At 38.6% G+C, this 27320-nt stretch overlaps 2 protein-coding genes across 2 annotated transcripts in view; one reads left to right on the forward strand and one right to left on the reverse strand.

Moving 5' to 3' along the window:
• The window catches only part of LOC134754197 (ER degradation-enhancing alpha-mannosidase-like protein 3), a 29986-nt gene extending 28170 nt beyond the window's left edge, over positions 1 to 1816 (forward strand). Inside the window, exon 10 of the mRNA XM_063690343.1 lies at positions 9 to 1816. Coding sequence (XP_063546413.1) covers positions 9 to 875 — 867 coding nt within the window. The 3' untranslated portion in view covers positions 876 to 1816. The remainder of the gene's footprint in view (positions 1 to 8) is intronic.
• A 1661-nt stretch (positions 1817 to 3477) lies between these two features.
• LOC134753846 (uncharacterized) lies at positions 3478 to 24187 on the reverse strand. Its single transcript, XM_063689789.1, has 8 exons — positions 23968 to 24187; positions 20737 to 20869; positions 19562 to 19696; positions 12641 to 12780; positions 11368 to 11544; positions 9270 to 9307; positions 8270 to 8398; positions 3478 to 3721 (listed from the first exon to the last, which is right to left on the reverse strand). The coding sequence occupies exons 1-8, from the start codon at positions 24043 to 24045 to the stop codon at positions 3508 to 3510; spliced, it is 1044 nt and encodes a 347-aa protein (XP_063545859.1). The 5' UTR covers positions 24046 to 24187; the 3' UTR covers positions 3478 to 3507.
• Positions 24188 to 27320: the final 3133 nt, after the last annotated feature.

Genomic DNA, 27320 nt, shown 5'->3' on the forward strand with positions numbered 1-27320 from the left:
TCTTATAGGCCAAGTCATCAAAAGATGCAGCAGAAGGACTGACGTTTATGCGCGAGATGTCCAAGTGGAACTCCATGAGCGATGTAGAGAATGGTGTGACACCAGTGGGTGTGGAAGTTCGCGGACGCGTGTTTCCTGCGGGCCCGGGTCACTTCGGGCGCGAGGTGCGCGACGCGCGCCTCTCCGGCACGCCCGCCCGCGCCTACCCGCTGGACGCCTGTACGCCGCTCGACAACGCCGCCAACCTTCAGGGCAAGTTTGCCGTCGCGCAACGGGGACACTGCACATTCGCTCAGAAAGTCAGAAATATACAAAACGCGGGCGCCAAGCTCGCCATTGTCGTGGACAACGTGCCCGACTCCACGCACACGGTCACCGCCATGTTCGCTATGTCCGGCGACGGCAAGGACGACATCCAAATACCGGCCGTGTTCCTCTTCACTCGGGAGGGCGACTACCTGTTGGACGCCATGAGAGAGGACCCCGATTTGATCGTTACCGTTGGCGAGCTCAAGTCGCTCAAAAGACAGTACGAGAACACCTGCGAAGACGACAATTGCGAGGCCGTTTTGGAAACATCGAGCGGGCCGGCTGAGTCGGAATCGTTTGATCACCTCAAAAAAGTACTCAGCCAATTAGTGGCGCAGTTTGAACTGTCTTTATCGCACGATGAGAGCGGCGGTACACAGGGGCAGCGCTGCGGCAACGAGGTGTTGGACCAGCCATTTCAAAACGATAAAGTGATCAGTAACGAAGACCCTCCGGCTGTTCCTGTCGACAGAGAAAGAACAACCGACACGCCCGACACCGCCTCCGACGATACGTTAAAAATAAACACGGTCGCTACGCATGTACATAAACCTGACGATCTTTGATGGAGTCAATAATTATATCAATTTGTATAAAGTGATGTAAAAATATTGTATATACTATTTGTAAGATTTAACATAACGTCGACACAATGATCCGTTGACGTACAGTCACCTGCAATAATATTATGTTACTCTTCGAAGGCCGCAAAAATATGTGACACGCTCTTATGGCTCTACGAATAAGATCGTGTCAGATATTTTTGCGGCCTTCGTTGTGTAACATATTATTGCAGTGACTGTACCCCAAACATAGTTTAAAGAATAAAACAAATATGGTGGCGAATATGATTTTAGTTCAATGCAAATATGGGGAGGCAGTTTCTGTATACCTACAAATGTATCCCGCTCGCTCGACTAATCCGTTGCTTGAACGCATCGGCATTCCTTATAATCCCTCCTGGATATCTGAACACTCTTGTTTATTTGTCAATGAAAGGACGCAGAATAAAGGTACATATGCAGTGTCTTATTTGTTGATTTTTATTGGTACTGTGTTATCTCTTTTCGTTTTTAACCTTAGAGAAGTAAGTGTGCCAACTCCATACGGAGCTAAGATTTAAGCGAGTTTTAAACTTACTAATACATAATACGTTTTATAATTTTATTATTATTAAATAAGGAAGCTGATGTATGGAGTTAGCACTGGTGAGCACTAAGCTGACTTATTTCTCTATAGTTTAACTCCGTATTTCCTCCATGGGCAGCTTAAGATCGCTTTACACCTGACGTTAGCATTCGTTCCTAACTACCAAGTATGCAGGATGCTACACAATAGAAGCTACTAGAAGGAAGAATGCTACACGTAGGACATACTTATGTTAGTGGTCGTGCTAACTAGTCTGAGCGGTGTAAAATTAGCGTAAAATGTTTCTCCTGAACTTGATATATTTAACAATGTTTTATTTAATTGTACAATAAAACCTTGTTCTTCTCGTCTGATGTTATATGCTGTTTTCATTTTAATATAACAAAACGAAACAGTTTAATTTTAACTAACAATACTAAGATTAAATTACTTTCAATATTTTTGACTAAATATTTAAAATTATTGACTTTGTGTATCGTACATATACGAACGTTTGTGTATCGTACGTTGTCTGAATGTTACTCGCTTCCTAAACATTTGCATTTATTCGAGAGGCAATCACTACACCTTATAAAACAAAGTCCCCCGCCGCCGTGTCTGTCTGTTTGTGTGTATGTATGTTCTCGATAAACTCAAAAACTACTGAACGGATTTGCATGTGATTTTCACCCATCAATAGAGTGATTATTGAGGAAGGTTTAGGTATATATATTTTATTTACATAGGAGCGAAGTGAACGGCATGTGAACCGAAAGGTCCGAAAGTCTACCAAACGTTAGTCGACCAAATGTTACATCTCCAAATTAATCACTGCGAAACAATGTTCGGCGAAACGTTTTGCCAAATCGATAATTTGCTAAAAAAATCGTAGCGTTCCGTTCACTTCGCTCCTATATATGTAAATTAGCACGACAATTATTGTAAGTATTTCATTTGGCAATTTTGCTTCGCAGGTGTGATAAAAAACATTGTATGTTACTCCGGGGGTAAGAATTTTGCAAACTCGTGTCTTTAATTCACTCCAGCGTGCGACTGTCGTGAACACCCTCGTTTGCAAACTTTCACTTACCCCCCTCGTTGCAGAATGCACCTACCTACTATTAATTATTGAACCTGCTCACAAAATTTCACGAGAATCGGTTGAGGTTGAGAATCGCAGAGAACATCCGGACATACGAAAGCATATTTGCCCAAGTTCAAACGGAGATGTCAATTAATGAGTTTTCGCAAAGCTCGCCGCTGAGCTGACCTACGGTCGTAGCGCTACGTCGCGTCGTAGCCGATAACATGGGTTTCCCGGTATGTAGCGGAAATGCTTCGTAGGCAAAACGACGTGTGATTAGCGCTGAATATTTGGCAAGCCATTTCTGTCAGTAGAAAAAGGCGGAAAATTTTAAAAATATAGGCGCGAGTGGTTGCAATTTGTATTTCGCGCCTTTTTCTACTGACATAATGGGTTTGCCAGAGTATACCTACATACTACCTATTAAAAACGAAACAATTTTTTTTTCGTAAGAACAACAAAATATTTATTAAAACTTATACAAATAATTTCAGCTAAAAATCCAAACAAATATCCACTATGTTAGTGGGTTTGGTCAACAGTAAGTATAGGTACCTACTGTTGACCAAAACCACCTATATAGGTACTATAGTATAGTATATCTACTAGTGGCGTTATTCATAAACGAGTTACTGGCCTGTCATTTTGATGGATGTATTTGTTGGAAAGGGATAAAACATAATTTAACTAAATTAGGCCCGTAAAATTTTATGAATAAGGCTGTAGGCATCTGATGGTAACAGTAGGCTGACTATACTTTAGCGTTGTCATAATAATTCGTATTATAGGTACCTACAGTGGACGTTAAAGATTAAACTTTTGTACGCTATCGTCGTCTGTAGGTACTACTAACGCTAGTTAATTAGTACCTAATTGTTTAATGAAACAACAAACAGGTAGGCATTGTGCTCATTTTAATATAGGTACTAGGTACATGACGAATGAGAGTTAGTTGCAAGAAGTTCAACGGCTACGCAACGCAATGTCTATATATAGTTCGGTTTTAAGGCCGATTTAAGCCGGCGGGCTGGCGGGCTGTAGTCGGGCGCCGGGACCGGCGGCGCGGGCGGCCAGGGGTCGTGCCGCCACTGCTCGCCCGCGGCGGGGCTCGCTCGCAGCCGCCGGGGCTCCTCCATGTACGAGAATGGCATCGGCGCTGGAGTGTGTTGCCAAGAATTGGAGCGGTCATAATCTCGCCTGCTAAACAATAGTACATTTCGATGCTAGTGCGGAAAGTATGTCATTACTTCACGAGTACCGAGATATCGGGACGAGTTAAGAATAACATTTCCGCACGTGTATCGAACGACGTTTTTAATACAGTTGCGAAAAAAAAAACAAGTAAGGAATAAAAACTGAAAACATGCTTGCAGTAAGAAAAAACGTCTGACAGGTATTTCGGCAGCTATTCCTACCTCTACCTTCCATAGCTATTCCGTTCCATTCAGACAACTTATTAAGAACGGTTTTTCAATATTTGACGGTTGAAAAGGGGTTGAAAGTTTGTATGGGGTTCAAATTTTATTTTAAGCTAGGATCTTGAAACTTCGTTAAAAGGTATCATATAAAAAAAAGAAAACTAATTTCAGCGTTTTTGAAAATTCTTCCCCCAAGGTGGTGAAAAAGGGGTTGAAAGTTTGTATGGAGACAAACATTTTTTTGAGTGCGGGACTTAAATCTTTTTATAAAAGCATATTATTAATATACAAGAAAAGTAATTTCAGCATATTTAAAAAAAACATCCCCTACAAGGGTTAAAGAGGGGTTGAAAGTTTGAATCCATTATTAATGCTTTAAAACTTCGTAGAAAGGCATAAGTAATATAAGATTACAAAAAAAGTTATTTCAACGTTCTTGATAGTTTAACCCCTAATCCCTATCAACCCCCTTAGTCCACTATTTAAAAAAATATATAGGCTCCCGATGCAAACTTTCAACCCATTTTAACTCCCTTAGGGAATAAATTTCTAAAACGCTGATATCACTTGTCTTGTTTTCTATTATTGTGTCTTTTTACGACATTTCAAGTTCACTATTTACAAGAATTTTCGTTCCCGATGCAAAGTTTCAACCCTTTTTTCACCAATTGATAGGGGTTGATAGGGATTATATCGACATTTTTTTTTCAGTTCGGGGCTTGAAACTGTAGGTTGTGACAGACAAATCTCATGCATTGTATAATTATTAACAAATAATTAACTGTCCCTACCGCTATCTTACTGCATAATGTTCTATGCTCATGTAGAGTATACATATAACCACCAACATACAAATCCACGCGTACGAAGTCGCGGGCAACCGCTAGTATATCTATATTTATTGTATGCCACGCCGTTAAGTACACTAACATGCTCATTGTTCGGTATTCCATGCCCGTGCGGTTTCAATTGTCTATAACAGGTACCTACTTATAAGGAGGAAGGAGGAGGGGGAAGGTTTTGGATTGTATACGTCAGTAATTTTTAAGCAAGGACCTGCTGGGTGTAATCTAAGTAGGTACCGTAAAATGCGGTGACTAGGAAAATTTGGGGTAACTTTGATAGTTTCAAAATTATCATTATTTACTCGAACCGTTCGTGTGACTTGTAAGTTTTTGGTTGGGGACTGAAAATCAGCGGTCTCGCTGAGTCTCATCCATTTAACTGCACAAATATTTGTTATTCTATCTGAATTTTTTATTGTACTCGCAATTCATTTTTTTGTGTTAGTAAATAAATACCTTTTTATTTTTATTTATTTATTTTCTATGAATTCATGTTCACCTACTAAGTACCGAAAATGCCGCATAAAATATAAATATATATATACCTATGGCTTAAAAATTGAAACTTCAAAGTCGCCCCTGCTATAGTAGCCTATATTTCTTATAAATGGGTAACAATCTAACAATGCTTATAACGCTCGCCTGTGATTGCAGGATTACTTAATCCGAAGGCGTCTCCGAAGCTTTGAAGACCCTAACTTCTCCACGCTATGGGTACTGGTGGATACAGGCATAGAGAAGATTCTCTATGCCTGTGTTTACCGGTCGCACAGCGGAGATCGGGAGACGACCAGGCTCACAGAGTATCTAAGTGAGGCGGCGGAAGCCGCTCAACTCAACACAAATACCCAACTGCCCAACTAGTCTTGCTGGGGGATTTTAATACCCACCACCAAGAGTGGCTATTCCCATACCAACACACTGACCATGCTGAGAGAGAGATGCGAAAACTCGCTCTGGCATTAAACCTCACTCAGCTGGTCCAAGGAGCGACGAGGGTTCCAGATGTTGACGGCCAAACAGCTAATTGCTTGGACCTTCTGCTGACTACCAACCCGGATCACTACGCAGTGTCAGTGTCGTCCCCTTTAGGTAGCTCTGACCACTGTCTAGTGAAATCTGTGTCGGTATATTCCCCACCCGACCTTAGCCCCACAGGCACTAGGCGGATATGGCGATATAAGTCGGCAGACTGGGATGGGATGCGCTCGCTTTTTGCATCCTATCCTTGGCGGCCCTTGTGCTTCTCTTCGGGTGATCCCTCAGTATGTGCGGAGGCTATAACAGGATGTGCTGCGCCGGGGTATGGAATACTTTATTCCTTTTTCCGACGCAAGCACATCTAGCAAAGCACAGCCCTGGTTTGGAGCTGAGTGTCGACGTGCTGGAGCACTGAAACAGGAGGCCTTCCTTGCCTGGGCTGATGCTCGAAACCGCAAAGCTAGTGACACACCAGATAAGAAGAGAGCCTACAATATGGCAACCAAGTCCAGTAAAAAGGCTCTACGGAAAGCTCGATTTGACCACATACGCCGGACTGGAAAAAAACTCGCTGCGCACCCTACAGGTAGTAAAGCGTTTTGGACCCTTGCGAAAGCAGTCGAATCGAACTTCTGCCGCCCCTCACTACCCCCACTGCTGAAACCGGACGGGTCACTTGCCCACACTGCTGAAGAGAAAGCGAATTTATTTGCTTCTATCTCCGCTGAATCTTCACGTCTAGACGTAACTGGCACCAAACTAGGACTGGGACTAGGAGCCACTAGTTTGCGAGACTTCTATGTCGGACATACGCATACGCCGTCAGACGGAGGTTCGCAAAGTGCTGCAAAACCTGGACGTGAACAAAGCAAGTGGTCCTGACGGAATTTCAGCCATAGTTCTTAAAACCTGTGCACCTGAGCTATGTCCCATATTGACGCGCCTCTTCCGCCTCTCTATGGATACCGGCCAGGTTCCGAAGTCTTGGAAGCTTGCTAATGTTCAACCAGCCTGCCTGCCTGCCAACTATAGACCGATTTCGGTCACGTCCATACTCTTACAGAGTATGGAACGTGTACTGAACAACCGACTCCTGGCATACCTAGAAGCGAACGACCTGCTTAGTGACCGGCAGTATGGGTTCCGCCGAGGCCGGTCTACTGGAGATCTTTTAGCGTATGCCACGCACATTTGGAGTGAGGCCATCGAGAAGAATGGAGAGGCTTTAGCTGTCTCTCTAGATGTATCGAAGGCCTTCGACAGGGTTTAGCACGAGGGCCTTATTAGCAAGCTACCGTCCTTCGGTCTACCCACTAGTCTTTGTGACTGGGTATCAGACTTTTTGAGGGATCGATCGATTCGGGTTGTCATTAATGGCTGCTCGTCCGATCAGATGGCAATCAATGCCGGAGTCCCTCAAGGGTCCGTGCTTTCAGCGACCCTTTTCCTGCTCCACATAAACGACCTGCTGCAGCCAGGTACGTTCGGATATGCAGATAGATGACACTACGGTTGTTGAAAGCTACATACCCAATTCACGAGCTAGTGGAGCCCAAATTCAGGCGCTCAGGGAGGCAATGGTCGAACGCATGAACGTGTCACTGAAGGCAGTCTCCGATTGGGGTGAAGCCAATCTGGTTGCGTTCAATGCTAGTAATACTCAGGCGTGTCTTATCTCCGCTAAACCGAGTCCATTCCATCTCACTCCTACTTTCCGAGATGTATCCCTTCCGTTAACCGACCATACTGTACTACATAACGTAGAATACTGTTCTCATCTGTGGGATAGCTCTGCAAAGTACCAGCTTGAGGCGCTCGAGTCAGTTGAAAGGAGGGCCAAGAGAATCATCAATGACAACAATCTGACGAATGCTCGACTCCAAAGTCTGGAGCATCGTCGCAAGGTTGCCAGCCTATTGATCTTTTATAGGATACATTTCGGAGAGTGTGCCGAGGAACTGCACAACCTTATTCCTCCGTCCCATTTTTACCATCGGACCACAAGACAAACGGCACTCCGGCATCGCTTCATGGTAGGAAATCCAAAAATACGCACGAAGCGTTTTGCTTCCACATTTCTTATGCGAACTGCCAAGGAGTGGAACGCCCTGCCCGAGTCTGTGTTTCCGCATGAGTACAATTTGGGGCTCTTCAAGGCAAGAGTTAATAGGTATCTCATAGGTAAGCGTGCTCCACCGTAGACCGCATCATCACTTACCATCAGGTGGGATCGTGGTCAAACGCCTGCCTATTCATCATAAAAAATAAAAATAAAAGTCTGAAAAGGCTTAATCCTGCAATCACAGGCGAATAACTATGTATGTCTTAATCCGTATTATATTCAATTTGTGAAGTTGATGTCCCTATAGTAGGTATCTATTCTTTTTCACAAGCGTGAGTAGTGTGACTGACGTTTGCTCCGTTTTTAATTTGTTACTATACATAGGTACTACGTGATGTGATCATAACGAATTAACAATAACATTGGTGTATCATGCACCTACTTGGAATAGTCCGTCAGCGGAGTGTTCGGTGGCATTGGCAGAGTGTTCGCCTGTGACGGGGCGGCCCTCAGCGGGCTGCGAGGGTGGCTGCGCGGCTCCTCTTCCACGAAACCACGGTTAACATGTTGGCTAATAAAATAAGACTCAGTAAGTAACTATTTTAAAGTGCGTGGCGTAGCTTTAATACGAGTATGTAGGGTAAGACAATCATTTTAATGCGCACTTCATGTTTACAGAACGTAGTTGTGAACATCAAGTGTGATATCACATTGAAAGTAGCAAAGATAGATATAACTCCGTAATAGATGGATACGTCTAAGAAAAGAACGTGCCTCGAAAAATCAAGAAAATTTGATTCTCGATCAGATGGCGCCACTACCTTTGGCCTCCTCTCGGATAGATGGCGTTGACGGTTTCGTTTGTTATTTAACAATTTTAATGCATATCAGTTAAAGAGCATGAGTCAAAATCATATAAAGATATTTAATGCAAATAAAAAAAACATTTATCCATATATAAATACATTTTATGGTATTTTTATACATCTTCATTTTTAGTTTTAGTCGTGTGTCGACAGATGGCAGTGAATTTACTGTGGCTACAAAATTTACTATGGCAGTACTGCTCTATCCTATTATATCCTCTTTGAAAGTAGGTACAGCCAGAATTCCAGGTACCTAATATTTAATTTCGTCCAATTCGGTTTCGAATTTGATGACAGTATGCGGAGCTTATTAATGTTTTGAATACGGTATATTTTGATGTTTCGTGGCTCATTTGCGATGCAAGAACGCTACGCCCATGCTACGCCGTAGCGTTTTCTGTGGAGATCACGTGGAGATGTAGCCGTGCCGCTGCTGTTCAAAACAACATTATTTTCGTTTAATTATTAATACCACGTTTTATTAATATTTTCGTCTACGGCTCATAAAAGATATCTCGGGACTCGTTCATAATGACATACTTTGCACACTTGCAATTATATGTACTATTTACTTACTCAAATGCGTAAATCGCTCCCACTTTGTGTATGGAATGCTGCAATTAAAATAAAACAGTCGATGTAAAATTCATTATCGCCATTTAATTTCTGATCTGAATCGACACAAAGGCCATGCCAGGATAAGCTAAGTGATTCTGCCCCCAGCGAGTTTTGGCTTGTAATTTTTTTTATTGATGTGTCTTTTTATTAGTATCGAGTATGCCAAATTTCAGCTCCCCAAACTTTATAGTTAAATAATAAATAAATAAACGAAATATGATCTTTCTTCAATTTTTTTTTCTAGCCAGCCGATTTTGACGTGCGTCACGTATATTGTGAATGTAATAAGGAAAATTACATGATATTAATTTTGTGACATATTGCCATACAAAAACTAATCAGTAATCACTTACAAATTACAAACTGTCGTGCACGTTCGTCATGAACACTGATAATTGTGTTTATGACGAACGTGCACGAGAGTTTGTAATTTGTAAGTGGTTACTGATTAGTTTTAACAAGCGGTTATTCGAGTAAATGTATAGTGATGTATTCAATAAAAAAAAACAACTTGTTATACCACAGATAAAATAAAGTAATTATATTCATTTGATAGCTTATTAAAGAGGCCTACTTTGTTGAAAAATTTGGAAGAGTCGCTGGCGTGATAATACTAAAAAAAAAAATTAAAAAAAAATTATAATTTAATATTGTCTTCGGTTACCGCGATAGTTACTCATGAAATAAAACTATGAAAACGGATTATATCGCGTATATTGAATTTATAATACATCCCGACGTTTCGAACTCGACGTTTCGGGATGTATTATAAATTCAATATACGCGATATAATCCGTTTTCATAGTTTTATTTCAAAATTATAATTTTTTTTAAAGTTTTTGTATGGCAATATGTCACAAAATTAATATCATGTAATTGTGCTTACTACATGCACAATATACGTGACGCACATCAAAATCGGCTGGCTAGAAAAAAAAATATTGAAGAAAGATATTTCGTTTTTTTTATTTATTATTTAACTATAAAGTTTGGGGAGCTGAAATTTGGCATACTCGATACTAATAGAAAGACAAATCAATAAAAAAAATACAAGCCAAAACTCGCTGGGGGCAGACTCACTTAGCTTATCCTGGCATGGCCTTTAAACTATTATTTGTGTCGCTAACAAATGAACTAAACTAATTGAAAATTTGTATGCGTGTGTAATTTGTTAGAGTTAGAGCGTTTTCGCATTGTTCGATCCCATATCGGATGTAGGATCCTACATTCGCGTAGTCAAGCCGCGGGGGCGTGTCCGGGCGCCTGCTTTAGCGGTCACGCACACAGTCTACAAATGTTATCGGTCCGATAGCTGACGGGGGGCTCCGACATGGCTGAATTTATCGGAAGCGCCTTTCCGATATCGGATGTCGGGAGGCGCCTATGACAAAAACAGCTGCAGGAGAGTGCCATTGGCATTAAGTCCGCCTTTTTTCCGTTATTTATAATTTTTAGTTATAATGATTTATTAAATGCGTAAATAAATACAGAGAAACACATATAACTTACATTTTACTTCGTACAATCGTCGGATCGGACAATGTGAAAACGCTCTTAAGCCAATACTTTATGAAAAACACTATGATACACCTATGTATATATAGCCGGTCAAACATGTTTGTCAGTAACAAAAGGCGCGAAACTAAAATTTCTACTGACGGAAATGGATTGACAGACTATTATATCTTGTACAGTAAACTTCAAATGATGTTTACACTTTTGCATGTTACTCCTTTGTGATAAGGCGAAAAATGTGAACATATCTTCCACGTAGACTGTACGTCTGTACCTACTGCAAACAAAAAAAAACCGACCAAGTGCGATTCGGACTCGCGCACGAAGGGTTCCGTATCATTAGGCAAAAAACGCCAAAAAAATCACGTTTGTTGTGTGGAAGCCCCACTTAAATATTTATTTTATTCTGTTTTTAGTATTTGTTGTTATAGCGGCAACAGAAATACATCATCTGTGAAAATTTCAACTGTCTAGCTATCACTGTTCATAAGATATACGAGATTATTTAAAACAGTGATTGATATGATTTAAAAGGACTCACCTCTTCGGTTTGAAGTTTATTTCTGTAGTTAGAAGTATATATCCCTAACAATATAAGTAGAACAATATTTATTACAGGAGCGAGGAATCCCTTCAGAGCAATTGTCATGAAAAGCAAAGAGCCAAGTCGGAGAACATCAATCAAATAATTACTTGCGATTCCTGGAAAATGGATTTCCTAAAACAAACAAGTTAATACAATTCCGGAAAAATCACAAATCAGACAACTGCCCCACCACGCATAACATGCGTAAGCACAAACTAATTCACATGTTGCCGTCCGTATTCTCGCATCGTATTTTCCAAATAGGGGATATTACTGCAATGTTCTGCCACCAGAGTGCACCACTAGCCTTTTTAGTAAACCATAGAGTAACTTATACATACTGTACCTTTAACAGGTTTTTGACAAGTTTTCAGAGATAATAAAATATGACATTGATGCATCAAGGCGGTTTGTTTATAGAGGACCTACCGGGAAACGCGAATCCGAAATTTCGCTATCTGCCTCTTTATCGCTCGAATATGCAAGAGTGACAGTGATGTTAGATAACGAAATTTCGATTTTCTTGTTTCGCGATAGACCCTCAGATTGTCGTAGTGGCGCCCCCTTCGCAGAGTTTCGCGTAATATTTCCTATTCGTGCTGGTTTTCCGATGGCAGTAGGCCGAGCACATGATTGGCGCGACAGTATCTCGCCGCGAGATAGACTACCCGTCTTTTACTAACTGTATGAATTAAAGAGGGACGGGTAGTCTATGTCGCGGCGAGATACTCTCGCGCCAATCATGTGCTAGCCCGGCTGTTGTTACGCTTGTCTCAAGGGCTCATGAGACAGAAAAGCAGTTCCATAGGCGTAAGGCTACGTTACAATAAAAATATGTTTTTTTAGAACTGGTGTTAACTCTGAAACGAGGTCAATTCCAGAAAAGTTTATATAGTTGGTGAAGCAAATCTTGTCAGTAGAAAAAGGCGCGAAATTCAAATTTTCAATCGGACGATAAACCTTCGCGCCTAATTTTTTTGCCGCCTTTTTCTACTGACAAGATTTTCATGACCACCCGTGAATAGACAATTAATTCATTATTTTTGATATATTTATTAAATATGAGATATAAGGTGACAATAAAAACCAAATCGCTATGTCAATTCAAAATTTAAATTTAACTAACATAGATAGCTACATAACATAACATAACATAACATGGATAGCTAGTGACTAATAAAGTAATAAATACCATTCATACTTCTTTCTAACACTCCACTCTACTTACCATTGTGTAACTCATTTCCGCATAATCTTTTCCAAAGAAAACAGCGTATGTTATATCGACCACTAATGACGCAACACATATACAAATATATGTCCATATGGTGCCAAATACGAGCTCACTTTTGTTATTAACAGCAACCACTGAAACATGAGATGTACCTATAAATATGTCGAGTAAAATAAGGTTTAACTGCTAGTGAACTATGTGATTAAGGCGTAAGGTGAAATATATACCTACCTACCTCAGAAGCACCCACCTATGTTTTTTTTAAAGAAGTCAACCAAAGCCCAAAACCTGGATCTGTCTTATATTATATAATTACCTATCATTATTTTCCAATATTAAGTATAGGGTATGATTAAATCGATCACCAAACAAATGTACTTTCTATGACCTAATTAATATGATTGGTCACTAAAATAATAGATGTGTATGGCCAAACCAATAATTTTAAAACGGTTACTTGAAAAATAAGTAGGGGAAGGCCGAGTAATCACGAACGCTGGGTAATCGCGAAATTCGCGAACGCAGCTGTTTCACAATGTTAGAGAGAGCTAACATGATTTCAGTCATCGCCATCTAAGAAATCACGCCATCACTACTGCCAAGTGACTAGTAGAGCATTACAGGATCCAAGTTAAAACTAATTCAAATACTTGCTTACTTCTGTTGCAATTTTCCCATAAATTAAACGCATTGTAACTTATAAAGTAACTAGCGACCCGCCCCGGCTTCGCACGGGCTACACAAAACCTTTACAAATAATACACTTGAACCTTCCTCAAGAATTACTCTATTGATAGGTGAAGACCGCATCAAAATCCGCTGCGTAGTTTTAATGATCTAAGCATACATAGGGACAGACAGACAGCGGAAAGCGACTTTGTTTTATACTATGTAGTCATAATAGTTCTAACCCGACATTTATTTTTATAAATAATTAGTAGTTGAGGATATAATTACAAGTACTACATACGGCGAGGCCAAACATAAACTACAAAATTGTTTTCTTACCTTGGTGGGTATAGGCGCACGAATTGAGTGGGTCAGTTACTACGAACGTTCGTCATTGTCCCATGTAGAACAAAAACCGGCTTTTTAATTTGTTAGTTAAAATTAAAAGTAATTCTCTATTTGACTTCAATTCTCCAGATGAAAAAGTAACTTTCCATTTTACATTTGTTTAAAATGGATCTATAGAAAGTGTACCTACAGACGGCCAATCGTCTTCACTTCACTTGGCTAACGTTGTTATTTTTGCCGGATGTGCAGTATGTACGCTTTTAATCTTTAATTTTAATCCTGACCAATCTGTCGTACATGATCTCATTTTTAGGCTAATCTATAGTCTGTTCTTTTATTCCGTAGACTAAAATGACATATTATAGACGTAAAAAACTAGCAACACATGAAATGTCATTTTAGTCTACGGAATAAAAAAACAGACTATAGGTCAATAATTGTGAACGATGTTAACTGTCCCATTATGTGATGGTGATTGCCCCGGCCCCGATTGCCCGACCAGTGTCGGGTAAACACAAAAACTAAGAGGTTTTGTTTTTGTTATACACAGTGATTGGAATAGGCAGACTATAAATACCTAAACTTGGTAGAACAGTCATAAAGTGACTGCCTTGCGATAATATTTTTTTCCGGAACTAAAGTCCCGGAAACGTACGAAGTTAGTAATATTGTTATAAATACGGTAAAAAACAATGCATTCCTCGTTTTTGTCCAATACAACCAATAGGCGTAAAATAAACCAACCAATTGGTTTTTAACTTTGTTCTACCAAGTTTACGTATTTATACTCTACCTAATCCGATCACTGGTTATAAAAGTTGGTTAAATAAAGAGAAATTAATACTGTTGATCGTAGTAGTTTAAAGTACGATTACGATAATTTACTTTTCAGAAGAAGCTATTACAGTCAACCTACAGATACTATCTTTTGATTTATTCCAAAACTCCCTTAAGTGTTCGTAATTACCCCGCCTTCCTCTACTCCGGCAATATAAAACAACAATGAATTGTATTAGGTTATAAAGTACTTAGATATGTCACCAAAATCTAGTCATCAAACAAAATTACAATGATTAAGTAAGTACCTAAATATTAGTGCTGGACGCAATTAATTACATGTGTGGTTTAATTAGGTAGGCCGATCAACTATTTTTTATATACCTACCTGTATGTTCATTTGGAAAATATTAACTTCTTTCAGTCAGTATCGCCAGAAACAAAACATCTATTTAAGCTCTACTGCATATCTTGGCCTTTCTGATGCCGGGCAAAGACGGACAAAGGGCCGGCTGATGGTTATTTAAATAGGGCAGCAGATGAGCTTTGAGATTGAGAAAATTAATATTTTTAGTTCAAATTATGCTAGGTAAGTATAGTCGTGTCTCTTGAGTCACACGTTTTGTGTTCTAGCTGACAATGTTGCCCCCTTCATTTGTAACAGTTTACTGACTTTAAAATATGTAATAAGAAGGTTAATATTAAAACAAATACTATTTCACTTCTATCTCTAACACACCATTACTGTTTTTATTCCCTAATATTAAGCGTTTATCGAATTATGTAAAAATCCATTCACTTCAGGCTGATGGATATTTAAATAGGGCAGCAGATGAGCTTTGAGATTGAGAAAATTTATATTTTTAGTTCAAATTATGCTAGGTAAGTATAGTCGTGTCTCTTGAGTCACACGTTTTGTCTCCTAGCTGACAATGTTGTACAAATGATGGGGTCATTTGTAACAGTTTACTGACTTTAAAATATGTAATAAGAAGGTTAATATTAAAAACAAATTCTATTTCACTTCTATCTCTAACACACCATTACTGTTTTTTTCCCTAATATTAAGCGTTTATCGAATTATGTAAAAAAACATTCACTTCAAACTGCTCATGTGACTCGGAGACAATATCCACATAAGTATTACGAAATTGAGGCTAATTTTATTTCCTTTTCTAATGCCATTGTGTTAATTTTGGATTAATTTAATATATAAAACATTTTTTCTTGAATTAAAAGTTGTTTTCTATACAAAATTCTCAAACTCGAGTCCGTGGTCCGTGACCCAGTAGATGTTTTACGTGAGTTTGTTATGAAATTCATGTTTATAAGCCAGTAACACGTGAAATCGAGCGATGCACTGGATATATTTGTAATCTATAAGAAAGCTATCCATATTCAATGAAATTGTTATCAAAAATCGACATCCATTTCTTTGTAAAAAAAGTTGATTGGATACCTACAAGAAATAGTTGATTCGCCCAGGTACTCATTAAATTACATGTAAATCCAATTACACGCAATTCTATTTGCTATGTAATTTGTAATTACAATTACGCCAATTGGTAATATAATTACTCTAGCCAGACGGGATGTCTTTGATTCCGTGGAAGATGGGACGTGTGCTCGTGTGGGACGCAACTTGTGTTGACACGCTAGCGCCGTCCCACCTCCACGGTACTACACACAAAGCCGGCGGGGCAGCGGAGGCGGAAGCGCAAATACGGGAGTCTCGACACCAACTACAACTTTGTTGCATTTGGAGTCGAGACTCATGGTGCGTGGGGCCCCGCAGCACAGGGCCTATACCGGCAATTGGCGAAACGGCTGGTGGATGGGACCGGAGATAAGAGAGCTGGCAGCTTCCTCGCCCAACGCTTGAGCATAGCGATCCAGCGAGGAAATGCTGCCAGCATCCTCGGCATCATGCCACGGAGGCCCATTTTAGATTTAGATTTTTAGTTTTATTAGTTTAATTTTTACTTTAAGGCTTCATTTATTGTTACTATTAATAAATTAAGTGTAATTACTCAATTACGTTATGTTAACTTTTTAGGGTTCCGTACCCAAAGGGTAAAAACGGACCCTATTACTAAGACACCGCTGTCCGTCTGTCTGTCTGTCACCAGGCTGTATCTCATGAACCGTGATAGCTAGACAGTTGAAAGTTTCACAGATGATTGTATGTATTTCTGTTGCCGCTATAAGATAGATAAATGATTTATTTGTACAGCTGCAATTACACACAATATTAATTTACAAACACATCAGAAGAAAAAAAAAATACTTATTACTACTTACACTAACAAATAAATAAAATTATAACGAAAATACCCTAATAAAAATGAAACAGAAATGGTGTAAAATTATGTGCAAACTGTGTGCGTTGCAGCAGGACAAAAGGGTCACGGCTCAGTGATACGCTTCGCTCTTTGGAGCAAAGCACTGATTTTCTGCCGGAACCCAGGTCACAACAGATAATATATATACGACAAATACTAAAAAGTAGGGAACCCTCGGTGGGCGAGTCCGACTCGCACTTGGCCAGTTTTTCTTATTTACAAAGATGAACAAATTTACTTGAGTAATTATAAAGGAAAACTTTTTTTATTTGATTATGGTATGTATAAGGTTAGGTTATACAATATTTTTTATCCCGGGAATCGTACCTTAAGTGGGCAAAAGGTGGGAAAATACATAAAAATAGGAAGTGGGGGAGGGAGAGTATTGATCTTGCATCTACAGTACTGTACGATACCTGGCTAGATATTCCGCCCGTAGAGTTATAATAATACTTAGCTGAAAAACTGTGGAATGATGAATGCAATCAGAAGTTGTAGTATCTAACATAGTTGGAAGTTGTAGTCTAATCTAATCTATCGACAGAGGCAGTGTTGGCCGGAACGTTAATGCAATTAACTATTAACCGGTACAAATTGAACCGTAAACTGTAACCGTCCATTATGGTGTACGGTTCAATTTGTACTGGTTAATGGTTAATTGCAATTAACGTTCGGCCAACACTGGACAGAGGTAACGTGGGAAAACTTTTAACAAATTTGATAGAGATGCGACGAGCCTTTTATCCAATAATCCGGGTGTTGATATGTTTCAGCTAATTGATGGATGCAGCCTCTAAAAGCGCATTTATGTGGCTAAACTAACCAACCTACATTGAAAATTTACATTAAACACTCTACCTACATTAAAAACGATGATGTTTGTAAACATAATGCGTATCTTATTATAGTAAAACCATCATATGGGGCATTTTCCATGAAAAGGTACCTTATTGTTGATGGCGCTTATTACGCCGCACAGCGTCGCGCGGCATTGTATTTATATCGGAGCATCGTTAATAATGACGTAAGCGCCACCGACAATAAAGTCACTTTTTATAGAAAATACCACATATATTATTAAGTGTATCACATATTTTTATTGTTGCCAGAAGACTAATATTATAACAAACAGGCGAAAAAATATTTCAATAATAATTATGTCTTATTATGTATACTCTTAGAGCGTTTTCACATTGTCCAATCCGATATCGGATGTAATATCCTACATCCCCGTAGCACAGAATAAATAATATTACTACCGTACAGAAAGGAAACTTCCTACAAAACAGAAGTTTGACCGCGGTTCAGAGTAGAATCATACTGTCCCTTTCTAATGTATGGCACTATCCCTTTCGGCTATTTAGGGTTGTCAAAATTCAAATCATTATCTTATCTGTGGTCGTGCACGCAAAGGGACGTCACGCTGTGCCAACCCTAGCTAATAATTGCTCGGAGCATTGCTGAGCCGAACGGAGCCGAGTTTGGCCGAAGCGAGGAGTTTCGCACCCCCGCCCGTAGTCAGGCCGCGGTCACGCACACTACAATAAACATTATGCCTACACATACGCACACAAACAAATATTATCGGTCCGACAGCTGACGGGGGGCTCCGACATGGCTGAATTTATCGGAAGCGCCTTCGGATATCCGATGTCGGAAGGCGCCTATGAGAAAAACAGCTGCAGGAGAGTGCCATATGGCATCAAGTCCGCCTTTTTTTGCATTATTTATCGTTTTTAGTGATAACTATTTATTACATGAATAAATAAATACAGAAAGACACATGTCTCACATTTTACTTTTATCCGACATCCGATCCAATGTCCATCGGGCAATGTGAAACGCTCTGATATTACGGTAAGTTATTTTATACGTTAACTAAAACGTGATGGTATAAAAATCCAACATTGAAATCCTTGGATTTCCCATACATAAAACTGTTTTTTTATTAATTATTTCCCCTTGTACGACAATTTGCAAAAATACTCATTTACAATATTTTTTATAAAAAAAGTCAAACACTAAGGTTAATCAAATTTAAAGCTCATTAATAATTTTATAAAGAACTAGCTTTTGCCCGCGACTTCGTCTGTGTGGACTTAGTAACCCCAGCTAGAGTAAGAATAGCGCCTGGAGAAAGTCTTATAGCAATTATTCAATTTGAGCATATTATGCACACAAATTAGCAGACACTTCGTTAATTATCTCAATTCCACCCCGCTTTTTACTTTCTTAAGGGATGATTTTCGGGATAAAAACTATCCTATGTCCTTCTCAGGGACTCGACCTATCTGTATGCCAAATTTCATCTAAATCGATTCAGCGGTTTAAGCGTGAAGAGGGAACACACAGACAGACAGACAGACAGACTTTCGCATTTATAATATTAGTATGGACAGGACTACATCGCGGGGCGTTTGGGTGGGGATGTCCCGAGTGTTGGTGTCGGTGATGGTGCAGCCTAAGTACTTATATACCTAAATTTGGCCACCCCTTTATATATGCTATCTCCATCATGTAATTATAAACAATACAATTTATATGGTAAATTTTTGTAACACAATGGGATCAAATTACTTAAGACTGACTAAACAGGTCCTTTATTGCACAATTAAAAACAAGTACTAATGGCGGACTTAATGCCTCAAGGCATTCTCTCCCAGTCAACCATGGGGCAAAACAGAAATTCTCGAATGTGGGTGCAGTGTGAATAATAATTTGGAAAACATAACAACTATACTCGTACTAATACTAAGCTATTTAGATAATAATTAATTACCAATAAGTGTGATGGCAGCTGCACAACTTAAAACGGTGGCAGTCAAATTAGCAATAACGAAAACAAAAACTGCGTTTGGTGTCGTTAGTATAACACCTGCTGGTGGCGACGAATCCGGGTTTCCGCATGTGTCCGCTAAAAAATCAGCAATGGAAATAAATATCGGCATCGAGATACAGACAAATTTATATCAGGTAGGGTTAATAAAATGCAAAGTTTTTATTTTATTTTATATCACGACGGTGGCAAACAAGCATACGGCCCGCCTGATGGTAAGCAGTCACGCATAGGCCTAGGCTACGGCCTATGGACGCCTGCAACACCAGAGATATTACAAAATTGAATTGAATTGAATTCTTAGATTTCGGCGTCGTCGACATAGCCCAGCGGATTAGCAAGCTGAAGTGGCAAGTGGGCCGGTCATATTAGCCGTAGAACCGATAACCGATAGGGGTAGACGAGTTCTCGAGTGGAGACCGCGTATCGGCAAACGTAGCGTAGGACGCCCGCAAACTAGATGGAGCGATGACCCTCGTAAGGTGGCTGGCAAGAGCTGGATCAGAGTTGCTGCAAATCGTGCTCAATGGCGTGCAATAGGAGAGGCCTATGTGCAGCAGTGGACGAGAGTATGCTGATGATGCTATTGATGATGATGATGATACCGAAATTGCGTGTACGAAACGCCATTGCAAACGTTCCATAACTAGCAGGAAATCAATGTTACGGTATGGCGTAGCATGGGCGTAGCCAATTCGAACGTACAATTGAAATCAAAACGATATCAAAATCATGTCAGTTTGTTATCATCCGCGCGTTCATTTCGCTCGGATTTGTCCGTACATTTATGATGTCGATGACTATGATGAATGATAACTAACTGACATCATTTTGATATCGTTTTGATGTCAAGGGTACATACGTTCGAATTGACCTCTTGTCTACGGTACAACATTGCACGTGACTACTACCACATAACAGATATAATAAATGTAATAGGTACCAAGAAATAGTCATCATTATGTCAGGAGCAAACATATTAATCGTGTTGTTAAAAATATTCAAGTCAACGCATCTGGCCAATGGATTCCAATGTAGCATGGATTCGATTGATGGTATGGATATTTCCATTATTAGTTTATAATAGGTATGGCTAAGATGTTACAAATATTTAGTACCTTGTATGTATATTGTATAGAGTGTGTAGATGAAGTAGCTGTCCCCAGTAGCACCGGACAGCATTCCCGAGTCGCATCTGTAGCGGTAAACTAAAGCGAGGATACATAACACGATGTATATTGGTGATATTACCTGAAAATAAATATGATTAGGAATAGGCTCATTGCGCTAGTTTTCAGCCTGCTCAAGGATCGTCCACTTGACGAAATTTGAATATAAACCTACATTTCTGCACAGACTTGGACTTAATGCAATCTTTAATGTCAAAGAATATATCTATCTACATAAAAAATATACTTCGCAAGTAGCAAATTCAAAATGAAATATATTATCCGCTAATCCTCGCTAATAAGTGGATGAAAACTAGAGCATGGACGGAAACTAGCGCAATGATCCTATTTCTGAGAACGTATTGACGATGGCGTTAAAATGAAACCAAGCGCATTTTTTCGGTTAATCATTATTTGCTCCGAAGAATTTATTATTTAGCAGAAATTTCATTTTCAGAATATACGGTCATATATTATTATTATTAGGTATCTCATTTGTGTTAGGTTTGGTTTATGTTATAATTAAAATTAAATACAAAAGTTAACGAGTCCAACAAAAATAAAATAAAATACTGCCTGCCTACTGGATGATGAAATTCTACAGGACGAAATTAAAGAAACGGAACAAATTTGAAGAAAAGAGTATCGCATGGCACGTTACTTGCCAACTTTTTAGGGTTCCGTAGTCAACTAGGAACCATTATAGTTTCGCCTTGTACGTCCGTCTGTCTGTCTGTCTGAGGCTTTGCTATCGTTAGTGCTAGAAAGCTGCAATTTTGCATGGATATACGGGGTGGCTAAAAAAATTGTGCATTTCCGTTGCCAGGGAGGTTTTGGGATTATACTGAGCAACTTTTACTATGGGACCAACTACGAAATCGCGAAAAAAAATGTACCCTCTCATAGAAAATGGACCAGCCTATTTTTTTTTTCGTGATTTCAGGGTTGGACGTTGGACGAAGGTGTAGATTTCACTGTCCCAGTAATGCATCTCATGGTGACATTGAGCTTATTTTTTTTTAAATATACCATAAATGAAAGGGCTTTGTGAGTAGATCACAAATAATGATATAACATACTGTAACATTTTCACTACTTGGTCTAACAAATTATTACAAAACATTTATAAATGTCACAATCCACAGATGGTTTTGAATTGCTCTAAATTGAAAATGACTGAAAGTATTATTCCAAAATACGAGTACATACCAAGTGACTGTGAATAAGTATGTTCTATGTTATATTATATCCTTATATTTTTTCAACTTGATGTACTTTTCTTATATTTTGATATACCTATCTGATTAATTATTTTTTAACATTATATAAGAGGATATTCACAGTCACTTGGTATGTATTTTGGAATAATCTATTCAGTAGTTTTCAATTTAAAGCAGTTGAAAACTAACTGTGGATTGTGAACGCTGTAAAGTGTTCGAAATGTCTGGATGTATTATAAATTCAATATTTCAGAAGACTTTCAGAATTTTGTGGAACGAACTGGATAATCACGGAAGCTGGTGCCGATACTGCATGCGGCGTTTCAAAGTTTAGTCTAAACGGAAATTTGTACTTGCAGGTGACTTACCACGTTAGTCCGTAATCCTCGTCTATATTTCTAAAACTTAATATTTAAAGCGGATATTTAATTTTGTTGTTAGAGCGGCGGGCGGAGATATTTGACTTTAGCGGGCTATAATTGATATTCAATATGCGAAATTGATTATAATTAATGTCCGTAAATAATATGGATATCAACATCTATAATATGGATATATATATGGATGGTGTCATATATATCAACCAGATATCAACTTCTGACTATCGAAATTCGAAACAATAAGTTTATGGGAAACAAACGGATCCCCCGTAAGAAACTAGCAATTCTAGGATTTCCTCTTTTACCGGGTCCAGGTGGATCAGGCACCGTGGAACATGTTACCACGTAACCTGCCGGTTTTCGCAACCATACCAGGGAAATTGACACTGTTGCTTGAACATAAGGGATGCCTTGCATTCACGGCAGTTATTTTTATTTTTATTAAGTGGTCAATTCGCGTTACACCTAATTACTTAGTTTAGCAATATCTTACTTAAGTATACCTGACTTCAAGAACAGAATATCTAATAATTATAAGTCCAAGAAATTTACTTAGAAATAAAAGTTTGTTGCCTCAAATAACTGACTTCCAGTTAATATCCTCCATATTCGGAAATATAATGTAGTCTAAAAAATGAAATCGGAAAGCTAAAGCTAGTTTATAAAAGCTTGAAGAAAAATCCTTTTCGTCTTGTTCGGCGATTACCTCCCATAGATTCTGTATCATTAAGTATAATATATATGAAAATTAAACTGGTCATCTTGAACTTTTTCTCATTTTTCCCTGACCACTAAAAATTTCATGACTTTCCCTGACTTCTCCTGACCATCATTTGTTTCCCTGCTTTTCCATGACTTTCCCTGACTTTCCAGAAAGCGGACACCTTGCTTATTACATTTGACAAAGTGATTGGTGTGTTGTGTTCCCGTGTAATATACCTGGACGTTTTCTTTTCTTTCTATCGGTCGCAATAAACATGATCAATATGTACTAATACTATAGGTATAGAGGTATAAGAGAACATACCTATACAATTATTATAGAAAAGTGTACCTACGACATTTTAAAATATAATAACTTGTGGGGTCTCCCCCATTGTAAATTGTATTCGCTATGCATGCATAGGCGTTAGGCATTACTTATATGTAGGTATGTGGGTAGGTAGGTATTTAGATTAAGTTTTGCGTGACGCACACCTATTTTTTTAACAATAATATTATAATGGAATGTAACTTTATTTTGATTAAAATAATGTTTGCAGGTTCCAAACGAATACTAGAAACCGTATAAGTGCCTGAATAAACATATAGGTACCTATTTTTATTTGCATGTATGTTGTTGTTGTCCTATGGCACCCCAGAGGTGCAAAGGGCTTTCACAAGCTCGCGCCACGCTTTCCTAATATCTTCAGCGACGACCCCTCTGGCCTCGCTCCAGCTCAACCCGACCGTCCGTAGCTCACTCATGACGCATTTGCATGTATGGAAACTGTCAAATATGTTGCAAAGTTCGTACATAGTTAGTTTCCAATGTTTGTACTTACTGTCTGTAGTTACTTTACTGACGATGCAATACTTACAAGAGTTAATCCCGCCGACAGTAACGCAGTCAGAGAGAGTTCCGCAGGAATATTCTGTTTATCGCTCCTTATATTCATATTGCGTAAGAAACAGTCACATTACATTCACTTGCAAAAATACACGTCGCACCGAGTTGGGTATTATTTCACGAAGGGATTAAACACGCTGGAGAAGCATTAATCGTATCGCGATAATTGTTATCGATATTAATAATGCGCAGGCCGCTATCTGCGACGAGTTCCTGAGATATGACCGAGAGTGTGACGTGTTCGAGCAAGGTTTCCCTTCCATTGTACTTACCCTGTCGTTAATTTACAAAAGGATCACCACGCGTTATTGATACCAACTGACGTCTAGAAATAATGTTCTTCAAACTGTTACTACGTGCTGCAGGGAGATAAACGTATTTTTAATATTTTTTGGTTTTAAAAATCCGTTTGTAATTAAATTTAAGGTGGTTCGACAAGGCAAAGAGGATATAATAAGATAGAGCGGTACTGTCATAGTAAATTGTGTAACCACTGTAAATTCACTGCCATCTATCGACATACTTTAAAACTAAAAATGAAGATTTATAGAAATACGTTAAAATGTATTTAAATATGGATAAATGATTTTTTTATTTGCATTCATTATTTTTATATGATTTTGACCCATGTTCTTTCACTGATATGCGTTAAAATTATAAATAACAAAGGAAACCGTCAACGCCCTCTATACGAGAGTAGGCCAAAGCTAGTGGCGCCATCTGATTGAGAATCAAATTTTCGTGATTTTCGAGGTACGTTTTTTCCTTAGACTGTATCCATCTATTACGGAGTTATATCTATCTTTGGACTCAAAGCTTAAACCCAGTTAGAAATGGCCCCACTTTCGCAAATTTTAAGGTTTAATTTTTTTGTGGAATAGTCTTGGTATCTGCATACTTAAAAGTATGTTTAGCGCACTCTTTACATAAATATTGAACTATTATAATAAACATTGAATACTTCATTGTGCAAAAACCACCCCTTAAAGTCGACAGAGTGTTTCTGTCATGCTATTTCCTACTATTACTCACACATGCAAACAGTGTTTCCGTGATGCTTGTAGTACACAATTTCATGCAATGTAAGTATGCTGAAATGGCGCTGCGGTATTTTCGTGGAAATACGTGCAAGAGGATTCGGGTTCAAGGCTGATACGACTCGGGTACTTTATTTTTGTCTTTTTTGTGTTTGTTATCTTACTTTTCTTATACCTTTAAACGAGCAATTCTTGTCCGATTCGGAAACGGCTCAACGATTTCGATGAAATTTGCTGTAAGGTATTCGATCTAGCTAGGTCTTATCTCTGGCAGAACAAGCATTTTTGAGTTTTTACTTATATGTTTTCCGAGCAAAGCTCGGTCTCCCAGATATTCAGTATTATTAATAAATTAGTTTATGAACGTTTTATAAAAATATGTGACGTTTTGAACTAAAAGGTACCACATTGTCGGTTGTCGATTAGGTTGATTTAATTTTGAAGCTTTATGGAAATAGCGTCTTATTGACAACTGACAATAAACTGTACCCGTTTGGCTGAAAACGCCACATATATTGTAAACCTGACTTTCACAGATCTCACCTTTTTGGGTTCTTCCATCTCAGAATAACTAGCATATTCATATTGAATCCTGATGCTAATATATAAAACATGTCCCAAATATTTTTGTATAGAAGTTTTACTTTGTACTACTACGTCACGCAGACTGGGAAAATTTGTTGATACTAAAACATGACGTGATGGAATCGATATTTTAGGATATCTTTTTATGTTAGGATTAGGATGGAGAATACTGACGATTCTTAGTAGCACTAGCCCAAGGAAGTCCAGGTTTGTAAGTGTCAGGTATCAGTTTTTTTCAAAGCGCTAAATATAGTTCTACAAGTAAAGCAATCCCTTACTGCCCAGCCTCTATAGTATTTTTCAAACTGCTCATCTCCATACAATTTATAACCTAAAAATGCCAAATGTTGCAAAATTATATTGAATTGACATCTATCATCGTACCCTTCCAGTTTGAAATAATTATTTACGATAAAAATGCGGAAAAGAGGAAATTCGAAACGAGTGGCGATAAATTAAAACACGACCGCAGGGAGTGTTTTAAATTTAAATCGACACGACTTGCGAATCACCTATTTGCACGTGTATCGTAAAACGTTTTACAGTAAATATGGCCCTTTAAACTTTCGACATATTTATTGCAGTGAGGATGTCCTGATTTTTTCTAGCTAATAAGGGAAAACATTTTATTTCCAAGATTGCCTCTTCCTTTTACACAATACCTAAAAAAACCTAGAGTTAGTGACACATTGACTATTCGGCAACCAAAACAGTAATAATTACATTATATAGGTATTGTTCGCTGCTTATTATCCTAGCATTATGGAAGAAGTGAGAATTATTTTCTAATAAGATCGGCACGCGAAAATCACAATGTACAATGAAGGAGTGAAACTGTACCTTACGACACTTCACCATCATGAATTTCTCTTCAATTGAGCGTGAATTTTCCTGCATTTTCGCGAGCCAGAATACCGATGATTTTTGTAACTTGATTTAGACGTTGCTATCATTTTCAATCCACAATCGAATTGACAAGTCACAATAAACATAACCCCATGTGTCGGTGTCAACAAAAAATGCACTAAACATGACGGCACTGCAACTCGCGTCAATGGTCGGCGCCGTCGGCGGAACGTTGCGTGCGACGTTGCCACTCCAGGCACTTCATGGAGTGCCTGGAGTGGCAACGTCGCACGCAACGTATTTGTACACGACATTTTTGACACACACATACGTAAAATTGATGAAAAGATAAAGTTGATTTATGCATGATTTCTGTATGAAACAAAGTTATTCTATTAATTTAGCGCAAACGAATATTCGAAAGTAGATAAATGCAAAAATATTTAAATCGAACCACCTTAAGTGTAACGTATTTATAAACTGAAATAGATGTCATATACAAGTGACGACGTCACTTTTTCTTTAATATATGACATCTATTTCAGTTTATAATTTATACGGTATATATAGTAGTATGACTATGTTGCAGCATAGAGTAACTGATACTAGAGCGTTACTGTCATAGTAAATTTTGTAACCCCAGTAAATTCACTGCCATCTGTCGACACACTTTAAAACTAAAAATGAAGATTTATAAAAATACGATAGAATGTATTTAAATATAGATAAATGTTTTTTTTTTATTTGCATTAATTATTTTTATGATTTTGACCCATGTTCTTTCACTGATATGTGTTAAAATTGTTAAATAACAAACGAAACCGTCAACGCCATCTATACGACTGTAGGCCAAAAC

The sequence above is a fragment of the Cydia strobilella genome, chromosome Z, assembly GCF_947568885.1.
Source record: "Cydia strobilella chromosome Z, ilCydStro3.1, whole genome shotgun sequence".
Classification (NCBI taxonomy): Eukaryota; Metazoa; Arthropoda; class Insecta; order Lepidoptera; family Tortricidae; genus Cydia; species Cydia strobilella.

What these genes read in the sequence shown, in the direction of transcription:
- LOC134753846 (XM_063689789.1), bottom strand. Translation starts at nt 24,045, where the DNA reads ATGAATATAAGGAGCGATAAACAGAATATTCCTGCGGAACTCTCTCTG. An exon ending in AGCTGCCATCACACTTATTG is followed by an intron (nt 12,781 to 19,561) that starts GTAATTAATTAT and finishes CTCATGTTTCAG; the next exon opens with TGGTTGCTGTTAATAACAAA. An exon ending in ATAAACTTCAAACCGAAGAG is followed by an intron (nt 9,308 to 11,367) that starts GTGAGTCCTTTT and finishes TTTTAATTGCAG; the next exon opens with CATTCCATACACAAAGTGGG.